Source organism: Telopea speciosissima, chromosome 8 (assembly GCF_018873765.1).
Source record: "Telopea speciosissima isolate NSW1024214 ecotype Mountain lineage chromosome 8, Tspe_v1, whole genome shotgun sequence".
Lineage (NCBI taxonomy): Eukaryota > Viridiplantae > Streptophyta > Magnoliopsida > Proteales > Proteaceae > Telopea > Telopea speciosissima.
This window is the reverse complement of record NC_057923.1, coordinates 64,192,705-64,210,650: the sequence shown is the minus strand read 5'-3', so window position 1 is coordinate 64,210,650 and position 17,946 is coordinate 64,192,705. Positions and strand designations below refer to the sequence as shown.

The 17,946-nt window shown below is 39.1% G+C and overlaps 1 protein-coding gene across 5 annotated transcripts; it reads right to left on the bottom strand.

Moving 5' to 3' along the window:
* Positions 1-545: 545 nt before the first annotated feature.
* Positions 546-17,544, bottom strand: LOC122672635. Of its 5 annotated transcripts, none has more exons than XR_006334445.1 (4): positions 16,859-17,544; positions 16,392-16,828; positions 16,216-16,285; positions 546-660 (listed from the first exon to the last, which is right to left on the bottom strand). XR_006334445.1 is itself a non-coding variant. In XM_043870096.1 (3 exons), exons 1-2 carry the CDS (start codon positions 17,488-17,490, stop codon positions 16,393-16,395), a joined length of 1,068 nt encoding a protein of 355 aa, XP_043726031.1. In that variant the 5' UTR covers positions 17,491-17,544; the 3' UTR covers positions 15,740-16,285; position 16,392. The 5 variants fall into 5 exon arrangements, 2 of the variants coding, with proteins under 2 accessions (XP_043726031.1, XP_043726032.1); XR_006334447.1 differs by having other exon boundaries at positions 546-635; XR_006334446.1 differs by lacking the exon at positions 546-660 and adding an exon at positions 12,931-13,660.
* Positions 17,545-17,946: the final 402 nt, after the last annotated feature.

Genomic DNA, 17,946 nt, shown 5'->3' with positions numbered 1-17,946 from the left:
TATAATTTGATCCACCTTGCAGTTCTATTGCCTGGAAGTGTCGTAAATCTAATTCACCGGCAAGCACTGTACACACACCAAAACCAATGAAGCATTACCATTACCTGAATCAGAACACAACAAAAGGAGTCTCACCACATGTCCATCATTCACCATAACGTCTGGCCTCCTTAAACAAGTAACCAATTGACAATGTCTACAACATAATATTCACCATTCGATCATACTGATATTTGTCGGCATTTTCCTCATGGCACCACAAAATGTTGGGGGTCCATTACCTGGAGGTGGGCAAGCACCATTTGTGTTAAGAGGTAACCCCAGACCAAAAAATTTCTGGGCACTCCGGTCTCTAAGATGTCCCGGCTAGAGAACAGGACCCAAACTCAGACCTGCCCTGGATTCAACCAAAATGAACTCTTATATTTCATCACATTTCTCTGATCTTACCCCCATGAAGCCCCTATCATCATTTTCAACTTGGGTCACAGCTTCTCTCCAGTCACGTCTCCTGCATGCAAAATCTTAGTACTCCTTGGTACTTTTACCAAATCTAGCAATATTGGTGTAACGTCTGCAGCAGAAATAAGACAGCAGCTTCACTTCATCTGTCAGCCAAGGCATTCCTTTTCTGCTTTCATGACAATAAACGGTCCTTACCTAAACAATAAAATGGAGAAAATCAGGGTTATTCAGGTTCAGGCCACTTATGTGTTCTCAAGGGTCATTCGGGCCATATATGCCTTGTACTCTCTATATCTCCATCTTTCCTTGATATTCTCTTCACAATCAATAAAATTAACTATGGGTAAACCACAAAGGGCATACAAGGCAAGAAGCCAGTCCAGCATAACTGCATGTGGCAATCTGGTAGTGTGTAGGCTGCATTTGTTTCACCATAAAATTATGGGAAAATGTTGTTGTAACCAATGTTTGTGGGAAAAAAAGCAAGGCTTTAATTTGTTTCCCCCTTCTAGTGTAACTCAATTTTTTTTCAATGAGGGTCAATCCTGTCATTTCACATGCCTACTTGAAAAATGTGTAGTTTTTAATAATGAAATAATGACAAGTCACTTTCAAAATTTTATTTTGAAAACTTTTTTTACCCTTACATTAAAAAAATATTGGGAATAACGCAAGGAGATTTGTTGAAAATCAGTAAGTACAAGGTTTAGAAGGGGAGAAAATGTTTTAGCGATATGCAATACAAAAGGTTAGAAAAAAAAAATCCATTTTCAAAATTCTGTTTTACCAAAATAATGACAGTATCTTGATCATTGGTACTCTAGGCACCCCTGGAGGAGAATCCAACCCCCATCATATGGTTGGACTCCTTCCCTCAATCATGCTCAAATATGCTAATTAGCCATGTCCAACAAAAAGTGCTAAATGACAGACAACGTGAAATAAAATACATACAAAAAAACACACGGGGAAAAGAATGCGGCTTGGTCGCATGGCTCCTGCGCCCAGACAGGAGCGTGCAAAATTACCGCTCAGCCCCTCCTGAAATAAAAAATTCCGTCTGTGTTGATACCCATGTGCATGCTCTCATTGGCCCCCACACTGGTACAAGGGCTACACAACCAAGCAGCGATCTCTTGCCCAAAAAACCATTATTTTACAGAAAATTGACAGTTAAACAAATGCAGTTTAGATATCAAATTCATTGCACATGTTTCCCAATCAAGATCTAGTCATGAGTACAATGGAAACCCTTCCAGGCATGTGTCCAGAATCTTTCTCCAAAATATCAAAAAATCCAGGAGGATAAGACTCTTACAACTTGGGAAAGAAGCACAAGTTACAACTACAATATACTTCTAGCCAGTATAGCCAGCAATCTGAATCTTTAAACATAATCATTTCAGATTATCTAGGAAGGGAACTTCAAAGAGAAGGAATGATATTTCCAATAAGACATTTCTATTGCCATCTGAGCTACATGAGGCAATTGTCACAAATAAGTTCTAAAATTGCCATATCACCAACTATTTGAGTCTGAAAATTGACCACCCACAATATCTCAATACTATGATATATGACCAGACACTGATCCAAGATATTCTTCCCAATGACTTCAAACAGCACTAGCTTTTCAGTAGGCCAAAAAATGGAGGGGTGTGGAGCCATAAAAAAAGGGGCATTCGGAACAAACCTTAGTTGAAGCTTTGATAAAGGGGCAACCCCGGGAATTTTCAAATACAAGCAGATAATACCAAAAGAATTCATTCTGTAGAATTACCCCAAGACTGCATGTACATAAATAATGCATCCACCAAGCAATACATGGCATCACAAGGAGAATAAACCTAAGTAGTGCTAATGAACATGACGTGAGACAGGGTATCAAAGTCAACTGCAAGATCGAATAGAATAAGCATTACACTCGATCATTATAATATGGGGAGCATTATGCCTTTAACCATCCATGAAAATAATATTTCCAACTCAGAGAAATCCGCCAGTGCATCTCAAACCAAAATACATCAGGAAATAGCAAACAATGTTTTCTTCCACAAGATCCTCCCGTAAGCATATTTTAGGGCCAGACACAACCCTTTTGCTCCACCTTTTGGAGTAGACACTGCCTATTCAATTGTAGTATGATGCCTCTTGAATGGATTTCATACAGGTGCTTTACACTCCATAGTTCAAAAACTTGTCTCGACCAGGTTGAGACGACCAAGATCTCGGCGAGTCAGCGCATTTTATTTTTTTTGGGTTTTGGTATGATGTTTCGGTGGACAAATGGCCCCATTAGGCTCCAAAACTTTAAGGGAAGCTTGTTTTAGGCTTAATATACATATTTAAATCCTCAAATGGTAAAAAAAATCACCCAATTTGGTGTTTTAGATTCGCACCCTTGGTTGGCAGTAAACGTCGAACCCTTAATGTAAAATTGCCTTTTCTACACATTGTTTGAGTACTATGAGACATAATTGGCAAGTAAAACAAGTAAATTATGCAATAATGAATGAAGACGCACACATAATATTGAACAAGTATTTAAAAAATATTTAAAGACTTAAAAGTTTCTACTACAAACTCCTCCACGTGAAGTGTTCACAATGCATATTACATAGACACCCAATAGTGAACAATGCATTAGTCATAGACATCCTACTTCACTAGTCTTACATGTCCCAACTCCCAACAATACAATCGATCTCTTTGTAGGATGTGGTAACCCCCCAGTAGTGTATCCCAGTTGTATTGAGTGATGATGGCGCCAAAAAATCAAGAAACAAGGTTTTCTTCCTTCTGTGTCGAGTTACTTCAAAATTTTGAAGTGTGCTCTCGAGTTGGTGCTTTTTTATGATGCCGAATGTAGCAATTTTCCGAAATTTTGGCGAGACAGTACAAAGTACCGAAATCTCGACAAAATTTCGGTCGAGATATTCAACTTAGTGCATATTCTGTGTCTTGTATGTTAACTCGTCTCAAGAAGCTCGAGATTCTCGAGTTTTGCGATTTTAGAATTATACATCCTACCATGTTTGGTCGTCTTGTTACAGAATTTTACAGTATTTTGTTTTTGGTTTCAGAAATATCTATGGAGCAAGAGAAAGCAAGAAGGCACAAACAAATGAGAACATGTTTTGACATTAAAAAATGTTGTACATAGACGATAACCTTATCAAAATGAAAAAAGAAAAGGGGGAAAGATAAAAGCAGGGTAGAATAACATGTAGAAGACTTGACATAAAATAACAATAGAACTTGTTATAGGACATTAAAAGAAGGAAAAAAGGTAGAAGGATCTGGGTGGACAAGTACGACAGATCAGGCTCCTATTGAATAGATAGGAAATAATTTGGAATACATTCATAGTATTTTTTATTAATAGCCCCCCACCCAAGGTTTAAAGTATCAGTATCGGGTATCGTATTGGAAAGGTGATTTTAAGAGACGTATCGGATCAGATAGACGCAAGATACACACAGAAATGTTTAAACTACATGTGAAATACAGTTTTGAAACAATAAATACTATAAATAAGTAATATGTAAAATATATTATGTATAAAGAGGAGAACAAAGTACGAAGAGACAAGTGCGTTAAATTGATTATGTATACACGATGAAGTTTCTTAATTCTACTAATACCAAAATAAAATGTCATTTTCAGTTTGGTGAAGAGTTAAGAGTTTGTACACACACATCTTTGCAACAAAAAAAAATTTAACAAAAGAGAGCCTAGTTTGATGCAATCAACCAGGTTGTTTTTCACTAACCAAGTGATCCATTGCAAAAAACGACCAAAAAAAAATCAATATTTGAGCAAAAAATTCAAAGATTTGGTAGAAAACTGTACTTGCGCAAATCTGGTTTCAATCCTTGATTGTAGTTGTTTAATTACCAAATGAAGATGAAATCAACACTACTAGTCACTTTTGCCAGTAAATACAAGGAATCAAGTTGATTTTGCCAAAACAAAATTGATTACAACGCAGAGTTCTTGGTAAGTGTTTTAAGTCATTGATCGAGTTATATAGTTTATAAGAGATGTATCAAGTGTATCGATAAGTATCAACCATATTGGGTTACGTATTGACCCGGACCCGATACAGTTGATAATTTTTTTTGGTATTGTATCGGGTAGTATCGCCAAATACGTTAAGATACTTCAAAGCAGGATCCCAATAGCTACAGTACCTTTGCCCAAGTAGGAATTCCTTCGGAAATGGATTTTTCTCCCCCCCCCCCCCCTCCAATCCCAGTTTAAAACTGAATTCCTCTTTCCACAATAGAAATAGAAAATTATCCAAGTGGGAGACTAATCCATAGATAGCAACTAAAATAACTCTAACGGCAGGGTATTTCAAAGCTTTACTAACCTTGTGATTAGTAATTTAGTACATTTAGAGAAATCTCCCTATAATTGGTACCTCACTTCATCAATGAGATCATCTCGTGAACCAAATTCACACAAGTAACCTTATAATTTTGTGCAATGAGATTTCGGACTGCAAGTGAAACCGTTTACCTGCCTTACCGACTCAGATTTGGAGGGTGAGGGTAAAGATTTTATACTGTTGAAGTATATCGGGTCCAGGGGAGAAGAGCAAGGTTCGAAAACTCGGGTCTCGGAGCCATCTCGGCCCAGCAAAAAACCGAGTTGGGCCGAGATCTCGCCGAGATCTCAGTGAGTTTGTGCATTTTTTTTTCTGACTCGGAAGCCCATCTCGGTGGGTTTTAGACCTCTTTTGGATCTGAAAAATCGGTATACAGCCTATTTCAGGCCATTTAAACACAATGACATTATTAGATTTTGCAAAAACAAAGTCTAAATAGGAGTTTCAGTTAGTGGCAAAGCAGGACAAACACTTATTCTAGAAACCAGGACAGACACAGGACAAAGAGTCTTATTTATGCCTAAATAACTCCTTCAATATAAATCAAATTTAAGCAATCTTGGACTTATTGGAAAGCTTTCAAAACATAGCTTTCCAACAAGTCCAAGATTGCTAAAATCTGATTTATATTGAAATAGTTATGTACTGGTCAAACTTAATTCGGTGTGCACGAATGCAGTCAAAATCGCTCTGAATGAAAATAATTTTTTGGACATCAAAACAAATGAATATTTTACCGCACTTTTGGTTTTTAGCAATGTTTTACCATAATAAGATTTATGGAATTTTTAGATTTGAGAAAAACCCCAGCATTAGAAAGTTGAAAATTGCACCTATCGCCGAAAATCCAGTTTTTGTTCTTGAACTGGGGGGTTTACTTTTTTTGCTTTTGGAATTTGATTTTTTAACTATTTTTATTGGATTCAAATGGGGGGGTATTTGCTTATTTATGAATAATATCTTAAGTAAATGAAATACAAATACAAAAGCATTTACTCAAATGATATTAGGCATAAATAAGTGTTTGTCTTCTCTGTCTTGGTTCCTGGCATAGATAGGTGTCTGTATACCAAGAATTTCCAACAAGATCTCCAGATCTGGCACTCATATAAAGGACCTACATGGGCATTTTCCTATGTCAAACCGAGATCTCAGAGAGATCTCGCCGAAATCTCGGATCTCGAAGAGATATTGACATTTTAAGTTTCGTAGGTCATCTTGACTCGGGAAATTGGAAAACCAAGAATCTCGGCGAGATCTTGGCGAGATCTCGCGAGATTTCGGACTATGGAGAAGAGGATATCTCGATTCTCAAGATTCCTCTCCTCCTCCTCCTGTGACTCCTATTTTGAGTAAGAGTCTGTCCTAGTTCTCCTTTGAGTTGTTAGTCCTAGATCTACTTTGAGTTGTTAGTCTTAGTTTTAGTTTGATTTGTTAGTCCTAGTTCTAGTTTTATTCATTGTTCTTTTCCTATTGTAACTTGGAATCCTATCATGATTAGGAATTCCCCTCTCTATTGTAATTTGATATTATAAATACAAGCAGTGTGAGGGATACTGTCATATTCGACAGTTCTCTTCTCTTCATCATCTTCTTCTCTTCCTCTCTTCTACTCATCTTCTCGGTTCTGGTTTTCTTCAAGTATACTCTGCTACATGGTATCAGAGCACAACCATTAGGTTGTTTGTGATCTGCGATACTAGTTTGAGAGTCTACTAACAATTTTTTTCCTTCAAAGGATGCAGCACCCTATGCTGCATATTCTGAGAATCACGCCCTAGATGAAGTTTTCAAGTGAAAACTAGGGTTCTACTGTACTACATACATGAAGTAAAGGATTGAGTGGAGTTTCTTTTATATTACCAGTTCGAAGATAATTTCTGCTGCTTGAGATTCTCTTCTGAAGTTCTTCTACTGCTTGCGATTCACCAGTGGTATCATTCTACTTCCTGCAATTCCACAGTGAAGACTATTATCTATTCCAATCGATCCACCACACTTGGTTTTCTCCTTCAGGTACAGAATTCTATAGTTTTGTTTCAAACCCTACTTTTGCCGATTGGTTATTGCTGCTATTTTTGGGTTTCTTTAAACCCTTTTTCTGCAGGTTCCTGTTCCTGCTTCAACCCACTGCTGCTACCTTGGGTTTACAAAGCCTTTCTCTGCCAATTGGTTCCTGCTACTCTTCTTGGGTTTTCAAACCCTAATCAGGTTCTAAGTGAGAGCCAATTCTGATATTATTATTGCTACTGCTACTGCTACTGCCGATTGGATTATTACTGTTACTACTGTTTGGGTTTCTCGGTTAACCCTAACCAGGTTCTATTCAAAGAGCCGACTGATTTGCTGCTGCTATTACTACTTGGACTATAAATTACCCGTATGGCTGATCTTAAACCACCAACGGACAATGCCCAAGTTCAGATTACCACTATTAAACTCTCTGGAGTTTCAAATTATTTATTATGGGCCTAGGCAGTTCAAGCTTACATACATGCCAAGGGCAAACTGAAATACATTACAGATGATCCTCCTGATCGTGATCCCAAGGATCCTACCACATTCACAGCTTATGAGGAGTGGATGCGTGAAAAACTGAAAATTCCACTGTAAAGATACGGTTATGGAACAGTGTTGAACCTGCTATTGCTTCAAATGTGATGTTTCACTCCCTTGCTAAGGATGTCTGGAATGACTTACACGAAAGCTTCTCTCAAGAAAGGAACATCTCCCGTATGTATGATCTCTATGAGAAACTTTTTAACTTCCAACAAGGAGATAAAACCTTCAATGAGTATTTTACTAGTTATAAGGGCATGGTTGAAGAACTACAAATACATCAGCCTTTGACTACTAATCTGGATCAGTTAAAGCAACAAAGAGCTGAGTTCCATGTTGTGAAATTTTTAGCTGGACTACACCCTAACTACCAGTCTGTGAAGAGTCAGCTACTCAAAGGCGAGAAGGTTGCTTCTCTCAATGAAGTGTATTCTTATATTAACCATCTGGCTAATCCATCCAAGCCTGATCATACTACCAAGGACAACACAGCCTTTGTTGCAAATCATGGACGAGGACGTGGTTGTGGCCAATTTAGAGGCCATGGACGTGGCTCTAGTAGACAAGGTACAGGTCATCCACCCATTGACAAATCTTCCCGCCAATGCCCTTATTGTGGCAAATCAAATCATATTGTAGATACTTGTTGGGCAAAACATGGAAAACTTGAGTACATGAATGAACTAGCCAATGCTGACACGACTGACACTGTTACTGAGAATCCTCCCAGTGAAATAAACCAGAGTTCTACTACTTCATCCGTGTCTCGTGATGATTACAACCAACTGATCAAACACCTCCAACAACTTGAAGTTGCATCTGCCTCCACCTCTACCACCACTATAGCCTATAAAGGTAATGCTGCCTTTTACCCTTCTTCTACTTCATGGCTTATTGATTCCGGTGCTTCATGTCACATGACTGGTAATTCAAGTCTATTCTCTTCCATAAAATCTGTTCAAACCTCTTCCAATGTTATCCTTGCTGATGGATCTTCTACTCAGGTAATGGTCATGGAACTGTTTCTCCAACAACCTCCATGACTTTCTCTCTTGTTCTTCATGTTCCGAAATTACCTTTAAACCTTTTATCTATTAGTCAACTGACTAAGTCCCTTAATTGTTCCATAACTTTCTATCCTTCTTAATGTGTTTTTCAAGACCTTTAGACAAGGAAGATGATTGGTGGAGGGCTTGAGCGTGATGGGCTGTATTACCTAGACGGTACCGGATCTTACACTGCTGCTACATCCACTACCATACAATCCCCTATGCAATGGCATCTACGCCTTGGCCATTCATCCCCACCTAAACTCCAACTACTAGTTCCTAGTTGCAAGTCTACATCTCATCTTGAATGTGAAGCTTGCGAACTGGGCAAACATCATCATACCTCCTTTCCTGCCCGTACTTTACTTAGAAGTTCTTCATTGTTTTCTTTAGTTCATTCTGACATTTGGGGTCTGTGTCGAGTCCATAATAGGTTAGGATTTTCTTATTTTGCTAGTTTTGTGGAAGATTACTCTCGATCCACTTGTGTTTATTTGCTAAAAGACTGGACTCAGTTTCTTACTATATTTAAAAAATTTTATCAGGAAATAAAGAATCAATTTGATACATCCATCAAAAATTTTCGTTTCGATAATGCCCTTGAGTACACTCAAACTGAAGTTTCTGATTTCTGTCTCACCCATGGTATTATTCACACACTAGTTGCTTTTACACTCCACACCAAAATGGTGTGGCTGAACTAAACAATCGGCACTTATTAGAGGTTGCTCGATCTATTATGCTTCACATGAATGTCCCCAAATGTTTTTGGTGTGATGTTGTCCTCACTGTCTATTGCCTTATTAACCGTATGTCATCACCGGCTTTACATAATAAAATTCCCTTTCTATTCTTTATCTTGATTGTCCTTTATTTTCCTCTCCACCACATGTTTTTGGTTGTGTGTGTTTTGTCCACATCCTTCATTTCTCCATCGATAAACTATCTCCTCGGGCCATTAATGTTTGTTCCTTGGTTACTCTCGTACTCCAAAAGGGTATAAATGCTTTGATCCTATTTCTAATAAACAATTTATTAGTACTGATGTCACCTTTTTTGAAAATACTCCTTATTTTTCCCCTACTCCTGTACCATCCACAGTGTACAAGAAGATCTTCTAGGTCCACCACTAACTGTCACCGTTCCCTTCCCTCAACCAATACAAGCTATCGCCGTCGTCGACGTCGACCACCAATCGTACCCTACACCACTACTCCTATAACGGCCTCCACTATTCCGCCACCTGTACCTGATCCACCCCATGTTGTTTCTGATGTTCCGGCCGGAATGTTTGCTTCCAAACCAACAGATACTCCCATGGACCCTCATCAAAAACTTGGGTCCACTAAGAGTGAACACTTTCAGATGTTCATTGATACAGAAGATTAGTTGGAAAACTTGTTTATCTTACAATCACTCGTCCCAATATATCCTTTGTCATTGGAGTTATTAGTCAATTTATGCAGTGTCCAAAGATAATTCATTGGGATGCTGTTTGCCGTGTGTTGCGATATCTGAAGAGTACTCCTTGTACAGGACTTATTTATCAACCTAATCGAAATGCTAATTTAGTTGGGTTCTCTAATGCTGATTGGGCTAGTGCTGATGGTGATAAACGTTCTACTTCTGGTTATTGTACCTTTGTGGGTGGCAAATTTGGTCACCTGGAAAAGCAAGAAACAAACCACCATTGCTCGATTCAGTGCTAAAGCCGAATATCGAGCGATGGCACAGCTGAATTGATGTGGGTAAACAATCTGTTCTCAAGGAATTAGGGTTTCCCATCAACCAGCCTATGCAAATGTTTTGTGATAATCAAGCCGCTATCTATATTGCAAGTAACCCTGTTTTTCATGAGAGGACAAAACACATTGAGGTTGTGATTGTCACTTTGTTCGAAGTGCGGTTATGAAGAAGTTGGTTGTTACCCCATTTGTCTCTACTACCAATCATGGTTCAAGAACTCGTCTCGAGTACAGGTTTTGAGCTGGCCAAATAGCGAGTTGGGTTGAGATCTCGACGAGTTGGGGTATTTTTTTCAACTCGATGGCCGGTTTCGCTGGGTTTTTAATGTAGTCCTAGATAAGATGGGATCCTACCGGGAGCCAGGTGAACAGAAGTTCTGAGACTGCTAGCCGATTGGGGCAGATTGGGATATTTTAGGTCATCTAGGGTTATACTTGGGAGAATGGAGTTGGGTTTTATTTGGTAAAACTAGGCAGGTCTCTAGGAGTCTAATGATGCAAGTTTGGTTAGATTTAAGCAAGGTTTCAAATTTCAGGAAATTTAGGTTTAGGGTTTTGGGTTTTGGGAATGAAGGAGATGATGAGATCTAGGGTTTAGAGGGGGAATTAGGTCAAGGGGTTTTGGTCAAGTGTCACTGGTATGGAGAGGGTGGTTCAGTTGAAGTTTGGTGTGGTTTGGATGGTTGGTTAGGTCTGGACAGATTTTAGAGGTTTTAGGTTTCACAGAGATGAGGGGAAATTAGGGTTTATGTGTTATGTTGGGGCTGGAATGGAGATCGAGTGAGGGGAATGGGTTGCTGGAACTGTGGTGTGATTTTAAGATAGATCTGAAGGTGGAATGGAGCTGGACAGTGTGTAGGTTTGGGTTGGAGGATTAAAAGAAGAAGGGTGTTGCAAATCTGTAAAGTACATACTTGGTGAGCTAATCTTCAACAGTAGCAGCAGCTTGAAGATGAGTAAAAGAGCCTCCCAATCTGAACAGATGCAAGAAGTCAATTGGTAATCCCCCAATCCCTTCACCTTGAGATCCACAAGGCAGCACTCACGATTGGAGCGAGGCAGAAGCACATAAGCAGCAAAGCTAAAAGCAGAATTTGAAAATTTGAACTGTGGAGGAGCTTCCCACGTTGGGCTTTATTTATAATAATATGGCCAATGGCCTTGCATCAATTCAGCTTAGGAATAAGGGTCCTACGACTGATTCCTAATACAAATCAAATCCAGCCCTCAATAGAAATCGTGGAGGGGGACTAATTAGCTTAAAAACAAATAACTTAAAAGATCCTCTAAGGACCAATAGAAATAAAACAAAGTCTAACCAATAGGAAAGAGTAACTTATATTGAACCATGGTTGGACCGGTTCAAGTTAAGTTGACAAAAAAAAAACTAAGTATAGAAACTGAAAACTGAAAATTAAAACTAAGGCTCCAACATCCTAACATTCAGCCCTATTTCTAGGGCTGCTTCTTCTTCTTGCGGGTGCTTGGACCTGCATCAGTTTTAGACCTATTTTGAGGCTAAACTTGGTACTCAGCCTATTTTAGGCCATTTAAACACAATGGCACTATCATGAACAAATCTTGCATAAATTGAGCTGAATGATGTCAACGACAGGTTCTACGTCGAAAACCAGGTGAAAATTGGTGAAGCAGCAACTTGGGAGCAAGAACAGACACCTCTCGGTCGAGTTAGAGGCGAGATCTCGCCTCTCGGTCGAGATCTGGCACTCATAATGTTTTTTGGGCCGAAATCTTGGTCGGGTCCCGAAATCTCGACCCGATCGAGATTTCAACTGAGATGGAGTATAAATGAATTTCGCACATGATCTCATCTCGAGCTTTTGAAAGCAAGAACTTTGCGAGATCTCACAAGTTCTTGTTCCATGCTACCAATCATCATGGTGATATGTTTACAAAGGCACTGTTTGGACCTGCTTTTCGTCAAAGTAGTTCAAAGCTGGGTCTATATGATTCATACACTCCAGCTTTAGGGGGAGTGTTGAAGTATATCGGGTCCAGGTGGAGAAGAGGATATCTTGATTCTCGAGATTGCTCTCCTCCTCCTGTGACACATATTTTGAGCATGAGACTGTCCTAGTTCTACTTTGAGTTGTTAGTCTTGGTTTCAGTTTGATTTGTTAGTCCTAGTTCTAGTTTTATTTCATTGTTCTTTTCCTAATGTAACTTGTAATCCGACCATGATTAGGAATTCCTAACATGATCAGGAATTCCCCTCTCTACTGTAATTTGATATTATAAATACAAGTAGTGTGAGGGATACTATCGTATTCGACAGTTCTCTTCTCTTCCTCATCTTCTCGGTTCTGGTCTTCTTCAAGTATACTCTGCTACATATACCACTTGGCTAAACAGGAAGGAAAAGGGTAGGAGGTCTATTCGAACCACCTTACCGTTTGCCCAATATATATAAAATACACGATTTGTTTAGCCCAGCCTACATAATAGGCTCTCATATCTCGTTATTTTGTGGTTATTAGTCATTACTAGGTTTTAATAAGTAACAAAAAATGCAAAATTCTATATATACTGGTATATAACTATACTAAAGTGCTAGGAAAATAGGTGGAATCTGATTTGAATATGCATTTACCTGCCTTACCGTTAGCCCGCGGTGTAATGGCATTTCTTACCAATACGCTATAGGGTAAGGGCAAGAAAAATTCTTACCCACAGCCCATAGGGTAAGGGTAAGAGGTATGTATTGACTAGGAGAGGACGGGAAGGGCATTATTTGATCCTACCCTCCCCGTTTGCAGCCCTAAATGAGATCCCACATAAAGATAACCACAAGATTAAAATAGGAGCATATTAGTGCAGTATCTATGACTAGCAAAGACTAAACCTAATCACTCTCTTGGCAGATAGTTCACAACTTAACTGACCTCGTGATTAGTGCATCAACAAAGGGGCAAAAGATCATGCAAATTTGTTGCCTTGCTTCATTAATGAGATGAGTGCATCTCCTTGAACTCAAAACCAAGCAAGTACAAGTATACACTATACAGAGACCAGCACATGAAGAAGTTTGGACTTTGGACAATTCAAAATACATTAGTCCATACCTCAGGCTAAATTCACTCAAAATTTAACAAATGCCAGGTCGAGAGGCTTGGGCCATCTACACCCCAACAAGCAAGCCATCCCTCTTATTTTGTCAGATGAAGGTTTTACCCAGCAAAGTTCCCCTCTATTCCATTCAGAAAAATATAACCTTTGAAACCAAGATACTTAGGATGAGTAAACACAGTTCCACCTTTATCATCAATCCCAAAAAATCCACTGTTGTCCAACAATAAACAGCAAAGGAAAGGAAATTTGACATTAGATACAGCAGCCACAAAAATACTTCAATCCTTCTCAAATGATTTGACACTCTTCAGAAAACACACTCCATACGGATTTTAACATCAATCTACATCCCTCTAGCACTATAGCAATGTACAGAAACACATGGTTACATGTTAGTTGAATGCATACACACTACTAAATGTTTTGAGATGAAATCTTCAAACACAAAAAATGGAAAGAACTAACAAATCAGAACTCAAGGACAGTGTGTTCACCCCTTATTAGAAGTTTATAGAAACAGGTGCCCCAAAAGATAACATGATGCATTTGCAAGGCTGAACCGACCTCAATAGGAGTATATAGAATATGTTTGTGGGATATTATTGCAAATTTTTTTCCTTATTATGCTTGTTAGCAAGAGTCATCAGTTAGCTTTGAACTCTATTTCAGTTTCAGAATTTGTTTGGGAGTTTTTTCCTCTTTACAATATAAGAATGTAATGGGAGAAGATGGAATTGAATGAAGACTGAGTTTACTTCTCACGGTTTTGGAGCTACGGATCTCCAACAAGATTGGTCAATTATTCTGCCACTTATCCTGTTCTTTTCTCCTATCTTCCTCGTATCTCAGGTACAATCCACCCTCTTCTTTTTTTTTTTATTCTTCGTCATTTGTTCTTAATACTATTTTTGTTCTGTCTCCTTGCTTCCCTCGTTGTCGATGCTAATTCTGCGTTGGAGAAATTTCTTAGAGCTTATTGGAGCCTTTACGGATCAGATTGAAACTCAAAGGATAGAGTGGCCTAGGATGATTCTCCCTACAACCCTCTCCAGAAGCCTACTGGTATAGCAGATTTAAATCAACACTCAATACCCAACTTGGCATCTTACCGCCAGACCCTGTTTCAGTTTTTAAATTTCATTCTTAAATTGTTTAACTGAGTGCCTGTTGTTTGGAGTTCAGAGGGTTGTGGGGTGACAAACATGTCCTGAGTTTCGATTCAATTGATGCAGTATGGACTCAGTTATATCACCTGTACTCCTTTCTGGTTCCCTCTGTTCTTTTCCCCTGCGTTTGCTTTGTTGCAAGGTAGAAGAAGAAACTACTTAATTACATTCGAGGACTGATCCTCCAAAATATTTCTTCAAAGGCCCTTATTTCAAAAGTTTATTTTATTTTATACCCTTACTACTATTAAATTTCAGAAAATCCTTAGTCTCTGGTTTTATTTCTGGTAAATCCCATAAACTTCTCTGAAAATTCCAATATAGTGCTTTTTCTCTTCAATTTAGTTACCCCTCTGTCCCAGGTTCCTTTATGTCTCCCCAAAAGGATCCTGAACTGTTCTGAATCATTACGAAATTGCCACTGCTTCTTCATATTCGGAATTTATTAACTTTGGTGGGCCCAAAGTTACCTACATCAGAGTTTTGGAATCCTAGGTTGCATTTTTACACTAAGAAAGAATAAGAATATCTTGCCACTTCCCGGTATTTCACTACTTTGGGTACAATGAAAAAATAAACTACCTCAGTGCATTTCCAATTCCATCACCCATACCACGAAGTTTTGAATATTAGCAATAAAAAGATTAAGACATATGAACTTCCATGAGTAGATGCCAATAGGATATAAGTTGGATGAGAATCATCTGAAGGAGCATGGGCGTAGCAGAAGCCACCGTGTGCACTGGTAAGGAGGAACAATATGCTACCAATGAGTTAAATGACCAAGCAGTAGGCCAAAAAAGACTTCGGAATAAATTATGAGAAAATATACAATTTGGATTGACAACAATCAATTGCTTCAAACAGAGCTGAATGGAACAGGACCCATGTAAACAACCCCATTTAGTTGGGAAATGCTTGAGTTGATGAACATCCTTGAGAGAGAAAGAATTCCGGAGAACAAGAAAATGCTTATAAGCTATATCCTTGTGAAACTGAAACAAGAAAAGATATAAATTGGTCATGTATCACATTCCGAGTTATCTATAAAATTATTGTTGTTTCACCAATCTGGACTTCCTTCTATTTTCCACTCTGGGATTGTCTCATCAAAAGTTAAAAATTCCCCACAAACATTATTCTGGCCAAATTTCTTTTTCTTTTGGTTTAATATAGAGAATTTACACAAAGCAATAAGGATCGTGGACAATAAGTAATAGATAACTGCTCAGAACAAAATGAACATTCACAATAAACGCTACATTACCACATAAAGCCACAATAAATGATCACCAGGTTAATCAATACTCAAATACAGTTAGGGTTTCTAAGATTAGTGACATCGTGAGGGAAGAAATAAGAACCTATACAATTTTTAGCAACATGGACAAATTGTGGGCAAAGCTCAACCAGATCACATCCCAAATCTTGACAACATGGAACCACAATGTTGTACATTAAAAAGAAATAGTGCAAAGCTTGGCAAGTTCCATATTATCTTTTTGGAAATAATGAGCAAGTCCTTTGTAAATACTTGAAAATGCCAAACCAGGATGAATAGGAAAAGAAATGGAAAGTTTCTTCCTATTAAAGATACAGTTGAGGCCAAAGTACCATATTTAACTTCAGTGAACGAAGTGACAGCATATAGAACATTATTAAGAATTTCCACATGACTCCACATTATGAATGGAAGAGAATACAAAATGTAACCCAAAAAGCAACTTAATCCAGCGAGAATAACTCACAGAAGCTAGCTCGCTGTATTTGATGATCTTGTAGGTAGAACTCCAGAATTAGTTGTTGAGCCCAATGGATCTGTGGTCCACATTTAAAGAAAAAACCATAACATTAATCGTGGGAAAACAAGGGCATTGAGAAAGAGAGGAGGAGGCACAAACAAAACCACAAAGCAGCCACAAACCTTAATTTGGCTGGGGCCACTGGGATCCCGTATCTGATTTTCCTCTATGCTCTTCCTTACCCTGATGGTTAGCATGCTGCAACTGTCCAGCAACAGGAGAAGCAGGTAATACCCCATTACTCTCCTCCTTTACTCCAACATGGTTATGCGAATTAAGTAAATTGCTAGATTTCTCATTTGCGCTCACTGCAAGGGGGTTTTGAACTTGCTGACGTGCAACAACGAGAGCAGAAGGCCCTTTGTGTTTATTCTTGTCATGGACGGAAACACCTTTCTTGGGGTGCCCTTGCACCATATTTGGAGATTGAACCCCAACCCATTTATCTCTACCGGTCGAAGCACCATTAATGAAAGGCGTCGGAATCCCTCCAGACTTGCCCTTCCCTTCTGTCCTGAGATTTTTCTGAATCGGCTTCTGTGCTGCTACAGTTGCGGCTGCACTATCCTGTATCTGCTTCTTTGCCGCTACTGCACTATTTCCTTTGGCCTTCTTGTTCTGTTCCATCACCAGCGCAGAAGCCGGAGTAACCCCCAAACCCTTACGCTTCCTCTCCTCTTTGGCCATGAGAGAAGCTACTCGTTCCAGTGCTTCTTTGGCCCTCTTCCTCGTTAAGGCAGCTTCTTTAACTCTCCTATCTGCCTCAACCCTAGCTAAAGCCGCTGCTTTTGCCATTGAACTAGCAGCAATCCGAGCAGCAGACAGGAAAACTTTTGCCAACTTCTGATCAATCACACCTAGACTTCCAGCAGGCACCGATTCCCTATTGCTAACCTTACTCTTCGCATTCGACGAGCCCACGTCGAAAAACACAGAACTAGGGTTCAAACAACTTGGACAAACATTCTGACGAGCATTCTCTAACCCGACGCAAGCCAAGTGAGAAACTGAGGAGCATTTCAAACACATAACGCGCTCGTGAAGAGGTAGAGATCCATCGTAAACCTCGAAACAATGAGGACAAAACGATCCAGGGTGAAGTTTCAATACACATGAGGTGCAGACACGACGGAGGCTTCCTCGATGATGTCGTATGTTGTGAAGGAGCCAACGTTCCTCCGAACCACAACAACTACATTCAGAGGCTGGGTCTCGCACCATCGCAACAGCATTGAGAAACCTTCAAATTTTAATGCCCTACAAAAACCCTAGAAACAAAGTTAAAATCTACAAAAATGCTATTCGAAGCGCAGATAAACCTGTCGATCGTTTGAGAATTTCTTCAACTTCTCTCCACAGGTCTTAGGGAGACGTCATCAACAGCCTTCAACTTCCCTCCAAGCTTGTCCCGAATAAGAGAGATAGAGAGGGAAATCTCGTCTTTTAGGAAGAAAAAAATAGAGAAATATTGGAAGTACGTTTCAGATTTGGGGTGAGACCCTGAGAATAAGAAAGAGAAAATAATTAGAAGTGGAGAATGAAGAAGAATGGAAATGGGGATGTTAAGGTCGCATTTGGTAACCTTGCTGGAGGGTAGGTGGAGATGTCGACACCTAGCAGCTTAAACATCCAATGGTCTGAGCACAATAGAACTCAATGAGCTCGAAAATTTAGATG